Source organism: Phoenix dactylifera, chromosome 1 (genome assembly GCF_009389715.1).
Source record: "Phoenix dactylifera cultivar Barhee BC4 chromosome 1, palm_55x_up_171113_PBpolish2nd_filt_p, whole genome shotgun sequence".
Taxonomy (NCBI): Eukaryota; Viridiplantae; Streptophyta; class Magnoliopsida; order Arecales; family Arecaceae; genus Phoenix; species Phoenix dactylifera.
The window spans coordinates 34,487,342-34,514,164 of record NC_052392.1 but is presented as its reverse complement, the minus strand read 5'-3'; the positions used below and the strand labels follow the sequence as shown (position 1 = coordinate 34,514,164).

The 26,823-nt window shown below is 41.3% G+C and overlaps 1 protein-coding gene across 3 annotated transcripts; it reads right to left on the bottom strand.

The window, feature by feature from the left end:
- Positions 1 to 5,489: 5,489 nt before the first annotated feature.
- Positions 5,490 to 21,800, bottom strand: LOC103721849 (glycosylphosphatidylinositol anchor attachment 1 protein). Of its 3 annotated transcripts, none has more exons than XM_008812209.3 (6): positions 21,550 to 21,800; positions 21,353 to 21,444; positions 16,021 to 16,117; positions 10,444 to 11,308; positions 10,207 to 10,340; positions 5,490 to 6,660 (listed from the first exon to the last, which is right to left on the bottom strand). In XM_008812209.3, exons 1-6 carry the CDS (start codon positions 21,648 to 21,650, stop codon positions 5,811 to 5,813), a joined length of 2,139 nt encoding a protein of 712 aa, XP_008810431.1. In that variant the 5' UTR covers positions 21,651 to 21,800; the 3' UTR covers positions 5,490 to 5,810. The 3 variants fall into 3 exon arrangements, with proteins under 3 accessions (XP_008810431.1, XP_008810433.1, XP_008810434.1); XM_008812212.4 differs by lacking the exon at positions 5,490 to 6,660 and adding an exon at positions 6,667 to 8,751; XM_008812211.3 differs by lacking the exon at positions 21,550 to 21,800 and having other exon boundaries at positions 10,444 to 11,273; positions 21,353 to 21,445.
- Between the last annotated feature and the right edge of the window lie 5,023 nt (positions 21,801 to 26,823).

Below are 26,823 nucleotides of genomic sequence, written 5' to 3'. Positions count from 1 at the left end.
GGGCAGCTTGCACAGAGCTTTGGGGACCACCCTTAGCTTCAGTACAGCCTTTCATCCACAGACAGATGGACAGTCTGAGAGGACCATCCAGATTTTAGAGGATATGCTGAGAGCCTGCTCTATTGATATGAGGGGCTCTTGGGATCATCACTTGTCACTGGTAGAGTTTGCTTATAATAATAGCTACCAGGCAAGCATACAGATGGCTCCTTATGAAGCTCTATATGGTAGGAAGTGCAGATCGCCTATCTGTTGGGATGATGTGGGGGAGAGGAAGATCTTGGGTCCAGAGATGGTGCAGCAGACAGTGGAAAAGATTCAGTTGATCAGAGAACGACTCCGAGCAGCTCAGAGTAGACAGAAAAGCTATGCAGATATCAGGAGGCGGGAATTAGAATTTCAGGTCGGAGATCATGTGTTCCTCAGAGTATCCCCTTCTAAAGGGATCATGCGGTTTGGAGTTCGAGGCAAGCTCAGTCCGAGATATGTGGGACCCTTCGAGATTCTCGAGAGAGTTGGATCTGTTGCTTATAGACTGGCACTTCCACCTGCTCTATCGGGGGTTCATTCTGTATTTCATGTCTCCATGCTGAGGAGGTACATTGCTGATCCCAGTCATGTGATTGAAGTGGCACCTTTGCAGCTCCGCGCAGATCTTTCTTATGTTGAGCAGCCTATCCGTGTAGTGGATAGGAAGGACCAAGTTTTGAGGAGGCGCACGATTCCTTATGTAAAGGTGCAGTGGAGCAATCACAGTGAGAGAGAAGCTACTTGGGAGCTGGAGGAGGAGATGAGAGAGAAGTTTCCTGCCATGTTCTCGGATTGAGGTATGTTTTAATTTCGAGGACGAAATTTTTTTTAGTTGGTTAGAGTGTAAAGATCTGAATTTTGGGCCTGTTATTGGGCCCAAAGAACTGAAGTCGGCAATGGATGCCGACTTCAGTTCGCTCTTCGTGTCGCCCCACGAAGACCACGCCGGCCGAACGGCCAGCGGGATCTTCGCACCTCCCCCCCCCCCCCCCTTTCCCTCTCTCCCTCTCTCCCTCTATCTCTCTCTCCCTCTTTCTCTCCTCTGAGAGCCTCGTCCGAGCCCATCCCTTTTCCCATCCCTCTAAAAAAAATTTGAGTTTTCCCTCATCTTCTTCCCTTTTCTTGAGAGGTTTGCCGGAGCCACCGCCGCCGCCGGAGCCGCCAACGTCGCCGGGGATTCGCTCGTCGACGACCGGAGGTGAGAAAGACAATCCATTCATTATTTTTTTTTATGGATCTAAGAGGGAGAGAAATGAGGGATGGCAACCGGTTTTCATCCCCTGTTTTGGAAATTTTTTTTGATGGGATTCGGCCGGCCGACGGTGGCCGGCCGGGGTCAATCCGGCCGAAACGGGTTCGGCCGGAGGTGGGCGAACAAGGGGCCGGGCTTCCCAGCCCCGGTCCCTCTCTTTCCTCCCTTCTTCCTCTCCTTCTTCTCTTCTTCTCTTCTTCATCCCTTCCGCCGCCTGTGACAGCAGAGTGGCCGGCGGCGGCTGGCCGAGCGCCGCCGCCGAGGGCCACGGTCGACCGCCGAGGGCCGACCGGAACCACCAGCCACCCCCCCCCCCCCCCTTCCTTTTCTTCTTCTTCTTCTTCTTCTTCTTCTTCTTCTTCTTCTTCCTGGGCGTATACCTTGCTTTGATTTCCGTGCCTATTTGGGTCTCAAACCAGACACAACAGACCCTGATCTGATTGAACCATGGGATTTAGCCTAAACTTGAGTTGGGTAGTGTGGATCAGACCGTGTACCGGCCTATTTGGGTCTCAAACCAGACACAACAGACCCTGATCTGATTGAACCATGGGATTTAGCCTAAACTTGAGTTGGGTAGTGTGGATCAGACCGTTGTACCGATTCCACCCATTTCTTGAATTGGGTTGGGTCTGAGTTTAAGTGAATGGGTTTTGTTATGGTCTGATCAGACCTGGTCTGGGTTGGGTTGGGGGTCTGTGTTGGGCTGAGTCGGGCCAAATTGGAACTGTGGACTGGTTTGGGTTGGGCCCGAAATTTGATATGAACCTGTTATCCGGTTTGGTTCAATTGGGCCTAATCTGTTTTGGGCCACAATTGACTTGGGTCTAAAGGATTCTGATTTTAGGGTATATGTTTGATCTTGGGGACCCATTCTTGGATTTATGAACTTAGGAGTTTAAGGGGTTGAAATTAGTTTAAATTATGTTTCTTAATTAATTAAATAATTAATATTTATGTTTAATCAGGGGTTCGTGATATCTGTGGCAGGGATCTTTTAAGCGAACCCAGGTAGGTGACTTATTGCTTTAAAATCGAATTATAACATGTATCTTGCATATCTTGATGTTATGATTTATTCTTGGCATTATGTGTTAGAATTAGAATTAAATATTTATTTTTTTTTTTATAAACTGTTATGTGACTTATTATTGGGAGCATGTTCATGACTTTGATTTAGAAATTCACGATGTGGAAAATTTATTTATTGATTTTTAAAGACCGCGTGACTATAGTCTAGACCCCGCCAATGGGATGATACGTTGGCCCTGTCGACTTGTACTGAGGAACTGGTTCCGACACCGTGACCACCGGTGATAGAATAGTGGCGGCACAGGGATGCGTTTTGCTCTGCGGAGCGGCTCAGTGGAGCGTGAGATTGGCACCAGGGGGTGCGGCACAGTGGTGCGTTGGCTCTGCGGAGCGTGAGATTGGCACCAGGGGGTGCAGCACAGTGGTGCGTTGGCTCAGTGGAGCGGCTCTTCGGAGAGTTGTATTGGCACTTCGGTGTAACCATGCCACTGGGTGATGTGGCCGTAGTCATGCGGTTGAGATATTTTGAGTCTCGGATCGGGTTTACAGATTATTGTGTGGATTTTTGGATTTATGAGTTTAGCTGCTTTTATATGCATTATGACATGTTATATGATGACTTTATTGCATGATGTCGCCTACTGAGCTGTTAGCTCACTCCTATTATTTACATTTTTTTTTTCAGGTGATGACATGTGATTATAGGGATTATGGGATGGAGTGATCATGATGTATTTAGCTAGTAGACATTGACTTTCCTTTTGACATGTGTATATATTTATGGACATTTGATATGGAAACTGGAATTTATCTTTGTTTAGCTATTGATGGTTGATCTGATTTATCTGCCTTGCGCGCCTGCGGGGTCCGCCCTGCAGGTGCGCGGCGTCTGCTCGCGCCCCGGGCCCCGGGTTCGGGGCGTGACACTTCTTGTTCTTGAGAATTCCTTCATATATAGCTGGTCCAATGTTCTTCATCAAATCTAAAAAGTAGCTGCTCGCCGCTCCATCTAAGCTACAATAAACCATAATGACATTATTTCTGTCAGTCCTCTAAAAATCATTCTTGGTGAAGTCGTTTTGAGCAGAAGGGAAAGAGAGAAGAGGAGGAGAAATGCCCAGCTATGTTGCTTCTATTTTCCCATTGTTTAGCCCATGTCTAAAAGCTATCTGTTGAGAGAAGGTAGAAGGGGATGAAGAAGATAAGCTAAAAGATGTCCAACTATTATTTTTTCTCTCTCTTTGATTTATTTTGCAAGTGGAAGCACACTTTGGGTACTGCTTCAGCTTCTTTAAAGTGTTAGATTCTATGGCATAAATGTGCATCACATGTGCACATCCTATGTGTACACATGTGTCTATGTGGATAAAGAGAGACATAGGCTAGTATTTGCTCAAGTACATTTGGTCCCAAATATTTTCTAGTGGAAATCAATGTTGGATATTTCAAAATAAAAATAGGCACCATTTGACATCATCTATGATGCATAATATGCCTAGCCCTAGCCCTCAAAAAATCACATAGTTTTGAGATATGTTACCATGCGTTGAATTAATGGAAAATGAAATAATTCTAACTGTATAACGCCATGTTTCCATTTGATCTAGAAGCATCCAAATCAAACTGAAATTTGATTTGCAATTTGATCTTGATATGTTTTAAAGTATTTCTATTATTTATATCTATATGTATATATGTACATATAAATATAGATATGTATATATGTGCATGCGTGTGTGTAATATACGTGTAGATGTATATATAGATAGGGTTAGACTAGAATTCACTTGAGTGCATTTGGTCCCAAATACTTATTTTTGGGAAATCAATGATGGACCTTTCAAAATAAAAATCGGTATATGATCTATGATGCATAAAATGTCTAGAAACAAAATATCTTGTAGTTTCGAGATATTTTACCAATGCATCAAATAGATGAAAAATGAATAATTTTAATAGGATGATTTGATTTATAGTCTAGAAGCATTCAAATCATATGAATTCTGTTGTGTATCAATGTATTCATATCAAGATTAATGATTTAGACTAACAAATTATAATGTATAACATACTTTAGCTTGCTAGCTATATTATTACTATTTTCAATTTGTGCTCGGTTGATACATGAGCAAGAGACCTCTAAAATAAATGATTTTAGTTTCTATACATTTTCTACATTATAAATCATAGTTAGCAATGTCAATTTTTATTTTCAGATATGTATGATTGATTTCCACTAGGAAGTATTTGAGGCCAATTGTTAGAGTTGAAACAGATTAAATACTAATTTATCCATATGGGTATCCATATTTTTCAATAAAAATAAATTTAGATATTGATATTAAATGGTACCAAAATTAGTATTCATACTAATTGGATAATAAGTAAATCCAAATTTATTCTGAATAGATATAGATATAAGTTAGATATTATTTATATCCACATTTTTTCTATCCTATAACAAATATAAGTTGGATATTGTTCAAGTATAAATAAAATTTTTAGCATAATTTTATTATAAAAATTAACATTAATTATGAAATCAAAAAGGATGAAAATAGAATCCACTATACAGATCACATAATGCACAAGTAATTAAGGATCTAAGAAATGGTTATTAAACTCACACAAAGACCACCCTAATCGAGGGTCCAGATCACCGGTCCAACCTAATTTGTCTTAAGATATTTAAAATAAAATATAATATAAAATATTATTTTTTATCAAAAATCCTTATTACTTTTTTTCTTTAAGCTCTTTTATTTTAAAAAATAATTATTAATGTTTTAAAATATTTTTAGCAATGAAGATTTGAAAATATCATAAAAGAATAAAGTAAAGCATATTCATTTTTCAATTTTTATCAAATAAAAAAGGATTCAGTTTACTTAACTCGAATACATATGAATACACATGAATTTGTACCAAAAATCATAAATACATATTATTAATCTTATTTTAAATAAATCCTATAGTTAAATAATCTTATCTATGATTTATAAATATAGATCCTATAGAAAAACAGGCTACCAAAATTTTGAGCTTTGGTTTATCAACTCAAAGGTTTCCTCTCAAAGTCAAACATCAAATGCAAACAGAGAAGTCTCATTGCACTTTGACAGCAGGGCATCCGAACATGCACGGATGTTAAAGGTTCAACCAATAGACTTAACAATAACAAAAATCAGGTCAGCCAAAAAATCCATTGTAAGCTGATAAAACTAAAACAAAGGTCCAATATACAGAAAATGTCATTGGAGTAAAATAATTGAAACATGTTTCTCCAAATGCGCCCAAGAAGAAAGCTTCAACTTGGTCAGTCTCATCAGTTACCAGAGCCCGAAGTTTTGAAGAAAATTTTACAAGTTTGCACCATACAGCAAAGTATAGTTGAAACAAGTCAGATCACTTTAGTGAAATATGACAACTCTGGGTCTTTCTCTGCAACCAAATTCCTTGCTTGATGATATTATGAGTGACTAAAATTGTCTACAATTCATGGATGCAGTAATATATGTACATATAGAGCCCAGCAAGGAAGATGGACCAGAAATAGGTACAGATACGTGGCACTGTTCCATATCCATAGGAACTCTGCCCAAACCCAGAAGTCTCCAATGCCTACTCTTCCGAATCCCTCGGACAAACCTTTCAGTATCAGCAGTGCAGCTGGGGGGGATCCCATCACAGCCAAGACTAAGTTACAAGCCATCAGCATTACTCTCGTACACAACGCCACCTCCTTATGCCTCTTTAAAGGTCGAACCATCAGGCACATCGGAACCACAATGAGAGCTCCAATCTGAGCAGTTGAGAAATTAATAATTGACATGAGGCCCAGGCCTATAAAAGCAGCAGCAATCATTATGGACTTCAGAAGCGCCCATTCACAATCACTAGAATAAGGGGATCCCAGGATCAGGTACACGATGAGCAGGGCAGAGATGGCAACTGCAACCCAAACTAACATGCTTGTTGTGGGGCTGATGTAGGGGATTTGGGAGATAAAATATGGCAGTAACAAGACAATAACTGCCCATAGATGGATCATAAACACCACCTTTGCAGCGTGGAGCCATTTCCATGATCCAATGGTGATCTCTATCTCATCAGTACAAGTATTGCCAGGTCTCTGGTTGCCCTTGTCTGTTGAAAGTCTAATTTTATTCTTTCCAGAAAAAGGAGCAACAGCAACTATAGGAAGCGGTGCGATAAGCAGTGCAAATGCTATCATATAGACTCCAACTGACACAAACTTGTTAGGAGCTGTTAAGAAGTACAGGAAAAATGACTGATGAAACTTTTCAAGGAGGTTGTTCACTGAGCGTATGACTCCTTCAATCAACCTGCATGAACAAGTCCAAACATTTCAACAGACGTCAGCAGACCAATTTAGAGATCCAACAACTTTTATAGACTGATGTCTCACAAGGTTGCGGCCTTTGCTGCAACATAACAGGTTAGCATCCTATCTACCAGTTACAAACCATCAGTAGCATTCATCTGTCATTGCCAACTATACAAAAATAGCAGGAAAGTATTACAAGCCATCAGTAGCCATCTACTCACCGGTAAAGGGAAATGAGATGAAATTCTATTGCAAGCTATACACATTATGGAATTAATGTACTCATCAATCTTTATTTATGACAATAGAAAAAGTGATGCTTGGAGGAAAAAAGAAAGAACTTCAAAAATGTCCTAGAGATGAACAGCTTGTAACTGAGTTCAAAATTTTATTCCACTCTGTCATACACTAATGAGAGAATCCATCCTTAAATTGGTATAGGATGGAGAGGAATTCAAATGATCCTTATCTCTCTCAATCGGATAATATGTTCTGGTAGCATGGTCTCCACCAGTGCGGTCAGATATCCAAAGTAAACTGTATATCTGTAATTCCTCGTACATGGTAAGATATATTTATTGTGGATATTAGTACTTTTATGAGCATGGTTAAAAAGCCTAATTGGTTGAAAGAAATAGCTTTTGACTAAATCTTGCCCTTTTCATCTACCAAAGTACCAGTGTATTGCATTTCTTCTTTTTGGCCTCAAGAGGCAACTTCAGAGTGCAACATGAAAATGGAAAAAAGAAAAAAAATAATAGTTTTGAATATAAGAAATATGGAGTCCTGAATCGAGCTATTTTACAAGACTGTATTTACTTATGTAAATTATACACTTGAAACAGCATCTGAACATAATATCTTTTCTTTCTCTAAGTTAGCAAATCTGTAAGTCCAATGTGTTCCCTGTTTAATTTTTTAAGCCATTGATTCTGAAAAACATACTTTATTGCATATGTCAATAAGATTTTTAATGTCACCTTATGGCACATCAACAGATTAAGTAAAACACTAAAATGAACTTGCACAAAATAAGTGTTTCAAACCTTGACACGAGCTTCTTTACTCTGTCAATCCTTCTGGAGTAGTTTCTCTATCATGTAAGTGTTCAGGGTGCCATAGTATTATAAAAAACGACAACTGAAGAGCATATACTTGACAATGAAAAGCTGCCCAAGGCACTTAGGGCTTACCAGACTACTAATTTGTAATACGCTACTCAATAGGAAGGTGGTAAGGACATGTGCATGTGCACAGGTACAGGTGTGAGGAGGCAATTCTCCCCCACGTCCAACTTTACTGTAACTGAGAACTCATATTTACATGTACTAACATAAAGAAAATTGAAATATTGTAAAGGACGCCTTCAGTTAAATAGAACAAGTATAGCCCCAACTTGGAAAGCATTGAAGAAAATTCGAGCACAATATAAATATTAATTTTCTTATCATTGCAAGCACGGAGTGAAAATTTTATTCCTTCAGACAAAAATCCCATACACACAATTGGGTGGCAGGGGAGGGGGGGAGAGAGATAGAGAGAGAGTTCTAAACTGCTATTCCTATAACATATCATTTTGTGCCCTTCATAGACTCATCCACATAATTCGCTAATTTTCATAGTTAGCCAGCCTACTTATGCTTTCTCCAACCTAGATTTTCTGTCTGTCAAGATGATTCTAGATGATTTTACGGTTGAAGGGGATCACAGGTCAAGCTTGATACTTATCATAGCATGAAGGAGATCCCAGGTCTCAACCATACAAAGAATTGCTAACCTTTGGGGGCATCACACTGTCCACGCATGCCAAGGGAATCATCACAACCAAGTAACCAACATGCATGTTTAACTCTAAAGACCCCACCCACCCATGCAATTTCCACATACTCCAACCATAAGGCCATGACAAGTGACTCAATGGACCCTTGGAAAGTATGCTCATTTACATCACCAAGAAGCTTGCCGACCTGTTAGAACCCATGTTTCTTGTAGAGGCTCTAGCCTAGGTGTTAAATAGCAGCACCATGAGGCTAAAATTCAGCACCTGACAGACCCTGGAGGAGGGTGTCCCCTAAAACGATATTATGTCCTGCATAAAAGAAACAGAAAGAAGAGAAATGTTGAAGAAAGAAAAGACAATGGAAATAAGAAGAGAAATGAAACCAAGAAGAAAGGGGGGAAGGCGGATGCCCCAAATATTCTTTTATTTATAAAGCTCCCTAATTCTTTGAGAGGATAGAGATCACTTAACTAGGGGCCAAATAACAAAAATGCACCTAATATAGCACAAACTGTTCATGATTATGATATTTACAATACCAGCTTGTTTGATGAGCTCAAATGAAAGCAATATAACCATCAAAATCTTACTCAACCATGTCACCGACATGGAAGAAGGATCAGATGACATAAAATAGCTACAAGGCATACTAGGCTTTTGGCCAACTACAACCTGTCACTCATGATGCAGGTGAGAATTACATGAGAGAGGAGCATTTGATAGTTGACAGTATTCTCATCTATGTTGAAAGTGAGGATGAAAAGGTGGTTTCGCATTATAAGGAGGAAATAAGATAGGTGTCAGAATGCAGCATTTTATTTTCTTTTTGAAAAAATACCATGAAGGACAAACAAAGTAGTATTGTGAGCAATTTTGACACATGGATGTGTCAGAGACTTAGATCAAATAAATAGAATATGCATGGCGATATGGGAGACCTAATAGGCCAACATGCATGCATCTATGTCCATACATCCATGCATGCATGCAAGTATACACGCACACGCAAATACAACATGCACCATCAATAGAATGAAACATATCAAAACCAGCAAGCTATATGGTTGTTGCACACCAAAGCTGAGAAATAAGAAAAGTAGTAATAATACATACATACATATAAAAATACGATGTGCACCATCAATAGAATGAAAATATATCGAAAAGAGCACAAAGCCATATGGTTGTTGAACACCACAGCTGAGAACTAAGAAAAATGGTAATAATTGCATATCTCAAGCATCTTAACATTTTTGAGAAAGATAAAAACCAACAGAATGCATCAAGATGAACCATTTTCATATCAAGACCTTAGTTTGTCATCAAAAGATTTAGATTGTTTTTCAGTTCTGTAAAGGCAACAATGATCAAAGAGTCCCTTCAAGGGATAAAAAACATATTTGAAAGAGGATGAAAGAAAATAAGCAAATGGAAGAAGAAGAAGAAGAAGAAAAGGAGAAATAGAGAAAATTTGAGAAAAAAGAGGAAGGGGAGGAGAAATTGAAGAAAAACGATATGCAAATACATATCAGGCTCATGCACCTCAATCCCTAAATAAAAAAGCAACCACTGGTGTTTACCAGATGATCAAAAATGCCTCTCCTCATGCCGCACTGATTGTCTTGTTGGTTGCCCAACAAGGGCCCGACCATGGTGAAGAACAAAATGAACACAACATGAATAAGCCTAATAACAAATGATTAAATGATTCCTAACAAATGTATTCAACAAAGAGAAATTATGACAAACAGAATGGGCACCAACCTGCCACCCCTCAGAAGGAATGCAGATTGACTGTTCTCATTTTTCAGAGAAAACCAGGGAGAGAGCTCCAGAGTTACTGCATCCACCTGGTAATCACGGAAAGCACCATGTGACCCAGTGGGCACCCCAATTGCCTGCAGTAATGGACAGCATATCAAAAGAAGCTTGATCAGAATTCAGAAATTTATATTGCAAGATATAAACTGGTCATCTTATTTTAAAGGCTTTAACTGCTACCTGATAATACATTGAGCTTGCAAGTGTAGCACTGCCTTCTACATAATCAGCAGAAGTAATATCATATTTCCATCTCGGATCCAAGCTTTTAGCAAATCTGCAAAGTCTTTGCACTATTTCACCAATTGACCTAAGCCACACAGAGTTGAGTAATGAACCTATGGTCGCAATCTTTACACGCAAACCTTGCCTATGAACTGCTAAATAATGGACAATATTGATGAGGTCTAGGTTTGGCATCTGGCCATTGGATGCCTCTGCATATATGGTAAGGCTATCTCTTTCCTGTCTTTCCTTCTTTTCTAAGACCTTAAGAACAAGAGCAGCAGCCATAGTTCCTGCACGTTTGAAAGCATTAGCATTTGCCCAATTCACCGTAATACGATCCCAATCTTGATGACTATTATATTCATAGCACATATCAACATTCATTTTCCCTGATTCACTAAAGAAAACAGGACTATGGTAGTCTTTTAGCCATGCAGAAACTGAGGTATATTCCCCAAATTGTGAATCTGCAGCTAGCCACACAATATCTTTCGCAAGCCATGAAACTTGGCCAAGGAGGGAGAAGATTGAGAATGCAAGGCCCAGCGATAAGGCTTCACTTAGTTCAATTTTCCATGGATTGTAAGGAGTCACCAATACAATTGCTTCTTTTCCATCACCACGAGGAGCTCGTATGATGCCAATGGAATTGACACCAACTGATGCACAGCTGCTATTGCTTTGCATCGTCACAGTATTGGGGGCGCAAGAGAAGAAATGCAGAGGGTGAAACTGATTCTTGTGAGGCCAGAACTTATGGTAATAGACTTCAGCACCCACACCTGCCATATGTTGTCCTATCAATCTTGGTATTTCTCTGTAAATTTACGGACAGTAAGATTCTTTGCTATCTTAAATCAGCACACTGTAAAGTAAAGCTTGGACAAAATCCAAACAGCAATTTTATCCCAAGGAATCAAGTATGAGCATATGCTGACAATAGCCAAGCATGATTCTAGCAATTTACTACTCTACAGAAGAAGTATAGCCAAACACCAAACCCATAAATCGAGGAATAAAACAATCATGAATTGCACCATTTGCATATGTTACACACAATTATGCTAGATCTCACATACTGACTTACAAAATCTGCCTACATCCTATCTGTCATTCTTTTTTCTAATGTTTCTTAGAATAATAATGAGCATGATACTAGTTTGATTTGTCAGGTCATTGGCCAAAATCCAAACTTTCAAAGGATTGCTGAAAAGGTCAAGCCTTGGATCAATAAAACAAAATAAAAACTTTCAAGGAGCAAGATACAATGAATGGATCCAAACACATGATTTTATATAAGAGTTCAAATAATTTGCACAAGATCATAAGTCAAATATTTGTTTGAAAGTTCAAGCAAAAGTTCACCAGAATAAAAATAAGGAGTTAGACAATGTAAGAGGATCAGAGCATGTTTTATATTTTAGAGAACCAATGGCATTTCACGTAGTCCTATATTTTCTCGTAATGGTTCATTTATATTCTTGAGGCTACAAAAATTCTTACTGTTAAATGAAACCAAATATAGCCTACTGCAAACTAGATGAGGCCACATAATCCATGAGGCCCGCACATACCAATTGGCCAAGACTCCACATAGATCCTCATATATAATTCAACTAAGGACATACATACCGCTTAAATAAAGGTCCATACACATCCTCTTCGAGAATTAAAATGAGGCCAAATATAACACCTAGCTTGAGGGCCGCAAATAATTCAAAATTATATCATTATTGTCAAATTTAATAAAAAATTGATAAATCACATTAAAAGCTAGAAAAAATTCAAAAATATAGATGTTCTAATCAAGGACGGTAGAACCGGTACTAGACACCATACCAGTTGTCCGATGGGACGAGTTGGTACGAACCCGCTTCGTACCGTGCCGAGCCCGTATCCATACAGTAGAGGAGGCGAGGGAGAGAAAAAGAGAGCAAAAGAAGGGGGAGAGATGGAGGGAGGCTGGCGGAGGGTAGCGGAAGCCGGCAAAGGGCCGTCGAAGGCTGGCGACCTGGGCAAGAGGTGGAGAAAACCTCTGTGGCCGAAAAACAGGACGAGTCCTCTGTTTCCCTGCCGCAAAATTGTGGAGCCCAGAGGAGCGTCCTTCGCACGGCTCGTCGGCCTTCGTCGGCCGGCCAATACCTCCCTCTCTCTTCCTCTCCCTCTCCCTCCTTCCCCTGTTCGCTCTCTCTTTTTCTCTCTTTCCTTCTCCTTCTCTCCCTCCGACAATGGATTTTGTTTCCGTTGTCGGAATCGTACCGGTCAGCCGCCGGAACGGCTCGGAACGGTCGGAACTGCCCGATTCGACACGGTTCCGCCGACCCTAGTTCTAATACATATAGGGTTTCAAGCAAGGTCCGCCGTACCGGTACCGGTTGGCGTACCGGTGGCGGCCCGGACCGGTCCGTACTGGTGGCGTACCGGTCCGTACCGGTCCGAACCGGTCCCGTACCGGTCCGAACCGGTCCCGTACCGGTCCGAACCGGTCCCGTACCGGTCCAAACCAGCCTGTACCGGTCCCGTACCAGTTCCGTACCGGTTCTTCAACAATAAATTACCGGTACCGGATTTTACGCTGATCCGATACCGGTCCCAGGCCGGACCGGTACGTACCGGCCCGTACCGGCCAGTACGGACCGGTACGACAGACCATGGTTTCAAGTGTAAGCACATGGATACAAGTTCAGAAACATCATTCTAAAATGTCATGATTCAGAATTTTTATATAAAATTCATAACACCCAAACTAATCAAAGTACCAAATTTCTCTGACTTTGCAATTAATCGAAGAATTCATAATTTACGGTAACCTTAATATTAAATCTGGTCATAGAGTCCAAAATTTCAGAAGAAATCCTAAGTTTTGGAAATTATGTTTTCGGTTTTAAAATAATAGGCTTCAAACTAATAAAAAAAATAAAAAGAAACAAGACGAACACTAAAGGGGCGTTTGCTATAGCGTGATGACCCCAAGATCAACAGTGATGTAAGTGGAGACGACTGGATCACCATGTTTTTTTGTACTCCAGTGATCCTATGTGGTAGTGATCCCAAATTACTACAACTCCTAAAATCACCACCCAACCCCATGATCTTAAACCCGTCAATAAGGACGAGTTTCCAAAATCACCCAGGTCAGCGATCTTAGGCTAAAATTTGGGAACAAAAATGTCACTTAGTCCAGCAAGAAAAATTGGTATATCAATATATCATTATATATTCATGATATATTACATTATAATATATTATTCATCATATTATTATTCAATCATTTTTTATAATTATAATAGAAATATATTATTGTACTTTATATTTATATTATAAAATTATTTTATATATTACTTCTATTTGCTTTATTTTCTAATCAAAATAAATATTAGTATAAAATAATAACATAATATAACTATAAATGAAAATACTAATTCTATTATAATAATTAATAATATTTATAGGATTTACAAGTTTGTTGTCAAAATTATAATTGGTATGTCCAAATAATTCTACATATAAATAGCATGGCCTACTGTTTACCATTCACGTGTGTTTTACCATGACTTATTTGAGAATTCTGTTTAGTAATTACCAATATATAGAATATATCAGGGGTAGTTTTTGCTAGTCATTCATGCGTGTTTTACTATGATTTATTTGAGAATTCTGTTTAGTTATTGCCAAATATATGGAATATATCTAGGGTAATTTTGGTATTATATGGTCAGCAATCTTGGATTCCCATGACATACCAAACAGGTTACTCATGTATAACCAAGGATCTTTAACCATTGGAATATAGCATACCAAACATGGAGATCTTAGATCATCGGGGATCATATTACCACGAGATAAGAATCAACAACGATCTACGATCACTGTAGTGATCCCATTTGGGCCATGAAATGCCACCTAAGCTTTTATAATAGACAATGTTGTTTAGATTTTCAATATGATGCTGAGGTTAGTTTGTGCTACAAGGTTGAAAATATGAAATATAACTAAAAAACATGATGGTTGATAAAAGTAGTTGCGAAGGAAACTATAAATTCTGAAAACAACATACAATTTAGAATTTTTAAAGCAACAAAAAGCATAAGATCGACTATAAAATTTGAAAATAAAAAACCTAAACTTAAGATAGACATAGATTTTAATGACCATAATTTGCTAATAGAACCCTAAGGCTGCATTTGGAAGCGGAATAAGCACGACTAAAGGTCATTTAACCCATTATTCCACCATTTTCAGCCAAACACTCACTAGAGCACCTGGATTAAAACACTTCTTCGGAAGGGCAAAACAAGTATTTCTGAACAGCTCGTACACAACTTCTTGCCTTCCAAACCACTTTACCCCACTTAGCCCAAGAATAAATTAGCCCTACCACGTAAGATGGAGTAATTAATTCCAGAGTAAAGAGAAGTAGGAGTGAACTAACCCATTAACTCTGGGTTACCTATTTCTGTTTCCAAACTTAACTTAAAACCTTTCTTCAAGTTTCTCTTATTTTTTCTTGTTCTCTAGTCTAGGTACTCTTTCCTTCCCTTAGCTTACCTTCCTTGCTTATTTAATAGGCAACATAGGTCAATCAACCTACTCAAGTCAACTTCCTAAGCAAGTCGATTACACCAACATTTGTCAGCATGTAGATTGATCCAACTAAATGACTCATCAAACATAAAGCTCACTTTAGCAGACAAAATTACCAACAAACAAAGTTACTAACTGTAGAACTTATTTACATGAATGTCATTAAGTAAATGCCCTTTTAATTGTTCTACCTCCATGAAATTAAGGTGTTACATGCAAATAAAATCAAATTCCAAAAGAAATAATGTTGATTTCCAAACAAATTCCAAACTTTTGGTGTTCTGTCACAATCAGAACTTCTACGTGCTAAGGTACTTCTCAAATTTTCAAAGCTCGATTTTTATTGTACATAAATATTGCCAAAACACAAATGCCAGTAAGAAGTCTTATTCATTGTTTCCCAGACATGTCATCTAATATAGTGCTAATAAGCACTCAGTGAATCAACAAAACAGTTCATATTCCAGTCTTACAAGCATAGAACCACATATGTATCTAACTATATAATCGGTTGTAATATTTGGTTTTAAGATTATAAGTGATACCATGTTTCATGAGCATATGGAGCATATCAAGACCAATTGTCATTTCATTCACCAAGATTAGCTTGTGGGAGGCTCAACATATTTCTTCCACTTCATAAATCGTCGACCTTTCTCCAAGTAACTAAACCTCTTTAGAAAAACTGTGTTTAAGACACAGTAAGTTTAAAAGATGAACAATAGGTGGTTCTTAGTGTTCTCACATCATTATGTTTTACATGGATTGAACATACTCTAAGTACATCTTTGTATGTATGTACATTAACCATTATGTTGACCACATCTTTAAGCTTCCATCAGGGAAAAGAAAATAAAAAGGAATTTATATTAAAGCTTAGATTATTATCACACATAGAACATGAAGTTTACACGGGCAAAATGTACAAAAGTAACACAAACATACATTCCTGTTCCTTCTATGGTTCTCCGATCAATTAGATCTTTAACAAATCTGTTTGCTTCCATCACATCCTGAGCAGAAAATGCTGGATTGGCAGAACCTGTTAACAGATCAGAAGACAAGCAGATAAAATGAAGTCAGGTGATTTCTAGATACAAATGCTTGCTCTACACCTTCAAACGCAATAAAGATCTTTCTTTCTTGGTTGCGTGGATTTATTAGCTTGTCATAGAGGTATCAGGCATGCAGCTACACTTGGACTAATTTCTAGAGTTATGATTCCTCATGTGAAATAATTATCAAGGTAAAAATTAAGAAATAAATAAAAACTCAGTTTCTTCTTATATTAGATTTTACCAGTAAATTTATAGGGAGAGCAATGTGTTCTTATAGTTACATGGACCAGTGCAAGGACGGAAACATGATTCTATGACCACAGCATTTCAATCAATAGGCTTATAAGTTTCCAATTGAAACAGTTCTCAGATTGGTCTCAATTCAAAAATAGAAGAGTAGAAAACATTTCTTTAAGGATTCAACAAGATGATACAAATCAAACTAAATGCACAAAAGCATGGCCTTGTAATTCAGAATACAAGAATGAAATGATGCAAAAGCTATAGTTTATATGTTTTATATACCAGTTATGGGGAAAGGTTACATACCAATTATGGAGAAAAAGTTTTAAGTCTACAATACATGTACATGGAAACATCCAGGAAATATATTACTGAAAATAGCAATACATGAAAATTGAAGCTTACAGCTTGCTTACTTCCAGCTATAAACAATCCACCTGTACTGATTGCTAAACTTCTGTTATAGGTTGCTTCCAACCCACTCTTTTTTTTTCATTAGTTATAGCCAGCTTAACTCCTATACCCTAGAAAATAAAAGCTTCTGTCACTGTCATTTAACATGTAAATCAAATTATATTGGTCTAGAAGTGCAATATGGGACAATAGAGTGAGTTTCTAATACCTATTATGCAAGTCGCCCTGCCTATAACTCAACCTTACCGCTTAATCCAAAAGTGACCTGCCTAAGTGGCATAGGTCTAGAAGAGCAGCTTAGGTGCCTGCTGGTGGTCACTCCACGTAGAAGAAAGCCAGGGAATCAGGCAAGTGAAGTATAGAGAAAGCATTGAAGCACCTAAAATTAGGCAACCCAACTGGCTGCATTTGAAAACAGTTATCTGGTATCATGTACTTGGCCTCGCGTACAAGTACCAGACCAATCAAAATATTTTCAAATTTTTTGTAGGTGAAACATTTCAATAACTTCAAAATGCAAGTAGAACAATTTTAAACAATTTTGTCCCTAAAATATCTTGTGTAAGGTCCAGGGTTCCAATACCAATGACAACAACCAAAACATGACAGCACTCAAGATTCTACATTACACAAATGAATGCACAAACAGAAAAATCAAAATAAAGTCAAGAGAATCTAAAATTTCACATCTCAACATATCACACATTATATTAATGGGCCGCATAGCATCATACTGGATTTGGGTTCAAAGGAACAAAAGGTTGAATTTAGTAGCTAAAAAGTGGGGAAGAAAGCAGTATTGAGTAGCTAAAAAGTAGGCAAGAAAGCAGCAAGCATGAAGTCTCTTTGCTGGAATCTCAGCATCGGTCCTTATAGAATTGAGTTAAGCTGATAACCAACTAACAAAATCCTTTCATGAAGCATTTCTCTACTCAGATTTGTGTTCCATAGCTCATGAGTTAATTTAAGGTCATGCAATACAATTTGGAGAAGAATGAATATGTAAAAAGGTGACAGAATGGGCAAATGATCCAATCATCAAGCCATAAACCAGCTACTTTGGGTTGATTTTATGAATCTTTTTCTTCATCATTTGTACCAAAAGCTATATCAATGCCACTATTCTTTCAATACTTTATCACATCCTAAGTCCATGCTAGGCTTTCCTTTCTTTTTCCTACTTTTCAAAGAAATTAGGGCCTTATCCATTTTTGAAAATTCTTTCTTGCACATTGACATCAATATACCAGCTTAACTGGGTTCACTTTGATTTTAATTGTTGCAACCAGTAATTTCCTTTGTTGTACTCATTCCTTACCTTATCCTTCTTAGAGTTACAACACTAGGGATGGCAATAGGTTGGGTATGGGTCGGGTAGAGTTAGGCTGGGAGGATCAGGACGGGTTGGGGCAACTTCAAATTGGTCGGGGCTAAGAAAAGCTGCAAAAATCATTTTTTTGCATACAAATCAAACAAATAAAAAAAAGAATATAAAAGTAATCTTCATATAATATTAAACAAAATAAGGGTCGAAAACATAGAACATACCAAACCAAATTTTGCACAATAATAGAAATAACAAACAAAAATATTGTTATTTAGGAAGTCAAATGTTCCTTAAACTAAAAAAAGCAATCAACTAAAAAACAAACAACTAAGCATATATCTTGTAGCCTTTCATATGATTAATCTTTCTCATGATAGATCACAATACTTTCTTCTCCATTTTCATCATAATCATCATAATAATCAAGACTTATATATGATTACGTCGGGTCAAGGCAGGCATTGCCATTATCTACACCTGCACAAGATCCATTGCGGGTTTTAGAATGAAGACCCATCCCCACCGTCAACTCTAAACAAGTTGGGTAAAACCCTCCCCATCAAAGTCGAGCCAAAGTCGATATCGAATTGCCATCCCTATACAACACCTTACATTTTAATGATGTCATTACTAGCACACTCGCTTTGTGCACTTGTCCATATTTATAGCCCAAAACTCTAAATCCGACAAAATCATAGACTATATGATCATCATGCAACAATTTCCTTTGCCTCAAAAGTATGTGTTGTTTCCGTAACAACCTAAAAGCACCTCCCACTTCTTCCACCTAACTAGACCTTTGCTTTTATTCAATTTGCTTCATTTATTTGTCTTTTTATGAGAAATATTTCTTTGCATTTTTGTATAGAATTCTGGCATCCCTAGGCAATCTTTTTTTATCAAGGGCAGTCAAGCACACATGCAAAAACATTTAAATCTTTGGGAAAGTTCTAACAATTAAAATCCCTCTAAATTGGAGATATGTATATACACATACATATAAATATATGTATATGTGTGTGTGTGTAAATATACATATGTATATGTACATACATGCATATAAGTATATGTATACACACGTATATGTAAATGTACATATATCTACACATTATAAGGTGTGTTTATATTATGAACAGGGTATAAAATGAGGTCTTTAGATCCACTAAATGTTTCAATGTTGGGATAAAAAATGCAAAAACTAAACCACCAGATATAATATACAAGACCTAGAATGCTAGTATACAAAAAACCTACACGTTTAGTGGCCACTTGCCTATGCATCTAGTCACAATGTATATGGGAAGTTTAGATGCATAAGAAAGGAGCATTCAGAAGATGGGAGTTTCACACATAAGCATTTCAGGATTGTAGAATACATCCAAAGCAGTTTCGATTTGCAATTTTCAACCCCCAACACTAAAATACATAGTGAATGTAATGTCATCAAGTTTATAACCACGCCCATATATATCCAACATATTTGTTTTGGGTTCATATTTGAACAAATAGAACATAATATGACTAGGATGCAGTGATAAATAAATATATATTCCTTACATGTATGCAAGGAAAACACTTATAAAGCATAACAAATTATCATCATAACATATTTCGTAATCAAAAAATAGCATCAACATCCACAAACTCCATAATTTACTCATCATTGAAATCCATAGACTACCATCCATACTCCATTAGCTTCACAAACTCTAACACTTTGTTTGCTTCACTGGAATGAGCATTGGAATGGAATGAAAATTCTAGCTTTGACCTATTTGGAATGACAATAGATTCAAGAATCACACTTCATAAGGAATCACCATTGCTTCATTTTCTTTTTACTTTTGAATGGGAAAAATATTCATTCCCTTAAGAAGGAGAATGTATAACATTTTCAGAAACAAACTAATTAGTAAAATATATGGCATAAAATAGGAACCAATAATGTATTTGACATGAGTTAATATCAATTATTATGATATGAAATTAAAATAAATAATAAATATTTTATGTAACCTCATCCAAAAAACTAGCCAGAAGATACTAACGGGAAGTCTAGATTCTCCAGCCCTGTACAACTACCCAAAACCTCCCCAACACACAAACTAGTGGAGGACTAAACACATGTCCGCATGAGTCCCCGCATTTATATTCAATAAAAAATTATTATTCTATTGAAAAATAAAAATTTCAAGTAACATGTATTATAACATTATATCAATTGTTATTTAAAGGTTTACACTGTATTATACTAACAAATAAGCATTATGTAATGCATGTCAAACAAAAGATAAAAATATAAATATAAATTCTTAATACCTTTTGTTCCTTGCCATCCACTAAAATAACCTTTAATACTAATCTATCATATGCTTTCTCCAAGTCCATAGTTAATGACCCTATTTGTTCTGTCTGAGTCTTACCATGAATTACCTCAGCAAGAAAATAGACTCCATTGCTCACCTCCATAGCATAATCTATAACCTCCTCCCTATCTTTATAGTGTATCTCATGTGTTTTATTTCATCACCATTTGTCGGATTTCTTTTTTCAATAGTTTTCTCCTTGTAGGTTATTACCTATAAGCTGTCTCCAATCATTTGGCATTTTTCTTTTCTATCTTCAAGATTTTTTTGAGTATGCTAATCAACCAATTAATAACTTCCAATTGCATAAACATATGTAGGTCTTTGTACCTACCAACTGAATTTGTAGGTTTCATAACAGCCCACTCTCTAGCTCAATGTTAACTCCTCTAGAAATTGACACAGATTTAGTGGATCAGCACCATGTCAAGAGCTAGTCATGCAGCAATATCAAACTTTGACAGACCACACATTCATTCATAACCCTAATCGTACATATCAATTAATTCAGTGAGGTTCTAATTTCTTGTTACCATCAATGACCAGAATGGTATAGGCTTCTCCATAGAGTCTTCATTACACTCAAACCCCCTATTCAGTTTGAACAACACTACAACTCAAAAAGTACACCAAAGTCAACCAACACATGCGATCCTTCCTCCATTTTGTTGCTCAAGTAACCATTAAATCCTTCCTTTCTCAGAAAATCCACCTTCAAAATTCTAACTAGACAAATAGATTTCTTTTTTTTCACAGGCGACAATTCATAAAACTGTTAAATGCTTTGTACAAACAAAGGACTCATGGAAAGTTTTGGAATTCATAAAAGGATGGAACCACTAAAAAATGTGACCTTTTGGGGAGCTAACCTGGCATGAGGGCGTTCTCGGAGATGTAGGTGTTCTTGGCCAGCACGGGGAGGAGGAGGAGGGCGATGATCCCCGCGATGCAGCAGACAACACTGATACCATTCATCAAAATACAAGCAACAATTCAATCCAAATATCAGCTAAAAAAGAGATAGGAACGAGGAACAGGGGGAGAATTCAAAAAAGAGGGAAGATACCTAACGAACACGTTGTGAGAGACAAGGAATGCCCCGAGGCGGACAATGAGCCTGGATCTAGCCACCCCTCCCTTGGGCTTCTGCTCCTCCTCCAAGGCCATCTCCCCGCCGGGAGGGCTAGAGAGAAAGGGAAGGCCGGCCGGAGGGCACTGTCGTCTCCGGCGGAGAGAGAGAGAAGAGACCTCTTCTGCGACGACTGTAGCAGAGAGACCAGAGCAGAGGAGGAAAGAGGGATCGGATGGAGAGACGGATCGATATACGATTTTCTTTGAAAAGGAAAAAAAATATATTGATATAAAAAGACTAAAATATCCCCGATTTCAAATCGAGGGTATATTTTGGTTAATAGGAAAAACTGAACCAGTCAAGAATTTTGTACCTGGAGATATAAATGGTACTTAAAATCTGATAGCTTGACTAGATTATAATACAATAAGTGAGAATGAATACAATTCAACTTTCTGTCAGCTTTATTCGATCAAAATCTGGTTCTCTGCATAGAGTTTAATTTCTTAAATATTCAAGCTCAGGTATAGCTATATCTAAATTTTCGAACCCAATAATCCAGATATACACATATACTATATTATATCCAATGTGTATAAATATAGGAATATACAAAGATTGGCTACATAACTTGTTGGGGGAATAAGATTTTTTTCCCAAATGACACAAATGCCCCTAAGAAGCCACATAATCACCGACCCTGGACAGCCGAAGTCGGCGTCCGACCTCGGAACGCCCGACCTCAAGACGGCCGACCTCGAGGACTCCGGTCTGGGAAAACCTTGATATTCAAAATCTACTCTTGTCAGCCACCTACTACGGTCATACCCCCCTGAGGTCCGACCGAGGACCATACCCTGACGCCCCTCCGGCATTTATTGCGTATGGCTACTGTAACCCTCCGGTTCACTCCACAATTAATGCGGATCCCCGGCTTACTCCACAATTAATGCGGATCTCCGGCTTACTCCACAATTAATGCGGATCCCCGGCTTACTCCACAATTCATGCGGATCTCCGGCTTACTCCACATTTAATGCGCATGGCTCCTGTCATCTACGGATTCTCAGCTCTCCACGGCAAATTAGCCCAGCAGAGTCTAGTCGACTGTGATAAGTCTCTGATCTCGGCCATACCTCCGACACCGACGCAATAATTCGCCTGATCGTGCGCCGACCTGGACAGCATGCCGAGCCGTACTACGGCCTCGCCCCGTTACATCACAGGTACACCGACCCCCGCCTATAAAAGGGAACCTTGGCTTCTCAGGCGGGGGGTGGGAAAAATTAGATACTCAAAAAACACTTTGGCTCCTCTTCAACATAATTTGCCCCCTCCCTGACTTGAGCGTCGGAGGGCCGGCGCCGGAAGACCCGGCCACCGGCTTGTTTGCAGGCACCCTAGACGGAGGACGCCGCTCGCCGACGAATTGCCGCCCCGCCGTGTGGACTTGCTGCTCCCTCTCTCCGACCGCCCCAGAAGGAGGGCGCCGCTCGCCGACGGATTGCCGCCCCGCCGTGTGGACTTGCTGCTCCCTCTCTCCGACCGCCCCAGAAGGAGGGCGCCGCCCGCCGACCGGTCGCCGTCCCGCCGTGGTGACCCCTCGCCACTCCCTCTCCTCGACCGAAGATTGCCCCCGGGTCCAATTTCCAGCAACAGTTGGCGCTAGAGGAAGGGCCCGAGTAGCGATCATGAAGTTGAGAAGTAAGGGAGCCTCCAACATCTCCCGGCGCCCCCCGCAAAGTCCTGGACGCTCCGTCCAGAATTCTCCAACTCCGGCTGACCCGATTCCTCAGGTCCAGCCGGAACAGTTCGATGCCCTGGTACAGCAAGTCCAGGCCCTGGCCGCCGCCGTTCAAGGCCTACGGCGCGAGGAGGCCTTACCTACACTTCCCCCGCGGGCCCAGGTCCCGCCGGAGTGCCTCCCCAACGGCCCGGCCTTCCCAAGCCAGAACCTGCATGGCTCCTCCAGAGCCAACAACGGAGAACGAGCTTCTCCCCGGAGGGAGCTCCCGGGGGAAGACTTCGACCGGAGGCTCCAGCCTTCTGAAGCAGAATCAGCCCCAGGCCACCGTGAGCCGACGCAAACCACAGCGACGATCCCATGGGTGGGGGAGCTCGACCGAAAAGTTGAGCATTTGGAGCGCCAGATTGCGGCACTCCACAGCAAGAAGGCAAGACAAGAGGAGGATTTTGAGTTCACTATCAAGTCCCCCTTCTCCCGCCAGATTGAGGATGAGCCGGTTCCCGCGAGGTTCAAAATGCCTCAGGTGGAACCCTACAGCGGAATCACCGACCCTCTCGACCACTTGGAGAGTTATAAGGCCCTTATGGCCCTACAAGGGTTCTCGGAGGCCATACTTTGCAAGGCCTTCCCAGCAACCCTCCGAGGGGCCGCTCGGCTTTGGTTCTCTGGACTGAAGCCGAACACGGTATCCTCTTTTGAGCAGCTCGGCAGACAGTTCGCCACCAACTTTGCTGCCAGCCGACGCCAACGACAGACGTCAGACTCCCTCCTGGACATCAAACAGAAGGAGGGGGAGTCCCTCAAAGAGTACCTGGACCGCTTTACCGCCGCCACCTGGGAGGTGCGCGAGCTCGACCAGTCGATTGCCATGTCGGCCCTGAAGACAGGGGTCCGCTCCTACCGATTCCTCTTCTCCATCGAGAAGAGCTTTCCGGCCGACTTCACCGAGATGTTGGCCCGAGCTCGGAAGTATGCCAAGGCCGAGGAGGCAGTCGCCTCCAGGCGGGAAGCAATTGAGCCCGCCTCAAAGAAGCAGAAGAAGCGCCGCGAGGAGCGCGGCCGACAAAGGAGCCGATCGCCCCGCCGAGAGAAGAATCTCCCCCGACTGAGGAGCCCACCACGGCGGCAGGAGCGACCTCGGCAGAGGACACCTCCCTGACCGAGGTCCCCACCACGGCCTCGGACGTACCCAGGGAGGTACGAGAACTACACGCCCGTCAACGCTCCTCGGGCTGAGATCTTGATGGAGATCGAGGGTCGAGACTTCTTCCGACCCCCGCCCCCAATGCGAGACACGGGAATTTCCCGAAATCCCAGAAAGTACTGCCGCTTCCACCGAGACCGTGGGCACGACACGGAAGACTGCTTCCAGCTCCGGGACGAGATAGAAGCACTCATCCGACGGGGAGTACTCAACTGGTTCTTAAGAAACCGACATGAGGAGAGAAGGCCGGCGGAGAACACTGTACCGCCCAAAGATCCGGACGACAACAGGCCTATTGCCGGCACCATTAACATGATCGGGAGGGCCTCGGCAGGAGCAGTCGCCCAGGAAGCATCCCCGAAACGCCCCCGCACTAATGAAGTCATCTCGTTCTCGGACGAGGACTTAGAAGGGGTCGAGACTCCTCACGATGACGCTGTGGTCATCTCAATGGTTGTAAATAGGTTTGATGTAAAGCGTGTCCTAGTTGACAATGGAAGCTCGGCCAACATTTTGTATTATCATGCCTACCAAAAAATGGGATTGGCAGAAGGAAATCTCCGGAGAATCAATGCCCCGCTGGTGGGGTTCACCGGAGATTCGGTCCCGGTTGAAGGTGAGGCCAGCTTCCTTGTCACAGTTGGCCTCGCCCCCCGGGAGAGCACTGTGAGGACGGACTTCCTGGTGGTCCGTCTACCCTCGGTCTACAACGCCATCCTTGGGCGGCCAGGGCTAAATGCCCTTCGAGCCGTGGTTTCAACCCGCCACTTGCTCATGCGGTTCCCCACCGGCCAAGGAGTAGGCGAGTCCCGTGGAGACCAGCCGGTCGCCAAGCAATGCTACGTGGCGGCCCACGGAGCAAAGCAATCAACCGAGGCGGCGACCCAGCCAACAGGCCCTTCGCTGCCCATAGAAACCCTCGATGCGAGGGACACCCTCTGAAAGAAGCAAGTAGAGCCCGGTGGGCTTCTTGTTCAAGTTTCATTACAAGAAAATCTTCCTGAGCTAACTGTGCAGGTCGGCTCTGGCCTGGGCGCCCGCGAGAGGGATCGCCTCGTCAGCTTCCTGCGGGATAATGCTGACGTCTTTGCCTGGTCGCCCGCGGACGTCCCGGGAATTGACCCCGAGGTCATGGTCCACCGACTCCGGGTGAAACCAACTAGCAGGCCTATAAAGCAGAAAAAAAGAGGCTCCGCCCCAGAACGACAACGAGCTGCGGCTGAGGAGGTGGACAAACTCCTCGGAGCCGGCTTCATCCGGGAGGTCTCCTACCCGGACTGGCTCGCCAACGTAGTCCTCGTCAAGAAGGCCAACGGGAAATGGCGCATGTGCGTGGACTACACCGACCTGAACAAGGCCTGCCCGAAAGACAGCTTTCCCCTCCCAAGCATTCACCAGCTCGTCGACTCCACCTCGGGGCATCAACTGCTAACCTTTATGGACGCCTTTTCAGGGTATAATCAAATCCGAATGGCGCCAGAAGACGAGGAGAAGACGGCCTTCATCACTGACAAGGGCACCTACTGCTACAAGGTGATGCCCTTCGGCCTGAAAAATGCTGGGGCCACCTATCAGAGACTGGTCAGCCAAATTTTCAAAGACCAGATCGGCCGGAACATGGAGGTCTACGTGGACGACATGCTGGTGAAGAGCCGAGCGGCAGAACACCACATAGCCGACCTCAACGAGACGTTCTCCAAACTCAGGAGGTATCGAATGAAGCTCAACCCAGCGAAGTGCGCGTTCGGGGTCACCTCGGGCAAGTTCCTGGGTTTCATAGTGACCCAGCGCGGAATTGAAGCCAACCCGGAGAAAATCCGGGCACTGCAAGAGATGTCGCCTCCAAAGACAGTTAAGGAGGTGCAGCGGCTCGCGGGGCGGGTCGCCGCCTTGGGAAGGTTCGTCTCTCGGTCAGCCGAGCGCTGCCTCCCCTTCTTCAAGAGCCTCAAACGGCCGAAAGACTTCCGGTGGACAGAAGAATGCCAGCAGGCCTTTGAAGAGCTCCGGAGCCTTCTGGCCTCTCCCCCGCTACTCACCAAGCCTCAAAAGGGCGAAGTCCTTTATTTATACCTGGCCGTCTCCCCTGCTGCAGTAAGCTCAGTCCTCGTCCGGAAAGAGGACAAGCTCCAAAAGCCGGTTTATTACACCAGCCGGGTTCTCAGGGATGCCGAGACCCGATATTCTAAGCTCGAGAAGACCATCTTCGCCCTCATTATCTCGGCTCGGAGACTCAGGCCTTACTTCCAAGCCCACACAATAGCTATATTGACCGACCAGCCCATGAAGCAAATACTGCAAAGGTCGGATCGTGCGGGGA

Coding starts and splice junctions, on each gene's coding strand:
- LOC103721849 (XM_008812209.3), bottom strand. CDS start 21,650: ATGGCCTTGGAGGAGGAGCAGAAGCCCAAGGGAGGGGTGGCTAGATCC. Junction 16,118..21,352: donor CGAGAACGCCCTCATGCCAG/GTTAGCTCCCCA, acceptor ATCTGTTAACAG/GTTCTGCCAATCCAGCATTT. Junction 6,661..10,206: donor TTCCTTCTGAGGGGTGGCAG/GTTGGTGCCCAT, acceptor TTGTTCATGCAG/GTTGATTGAAGGAGTCATAC.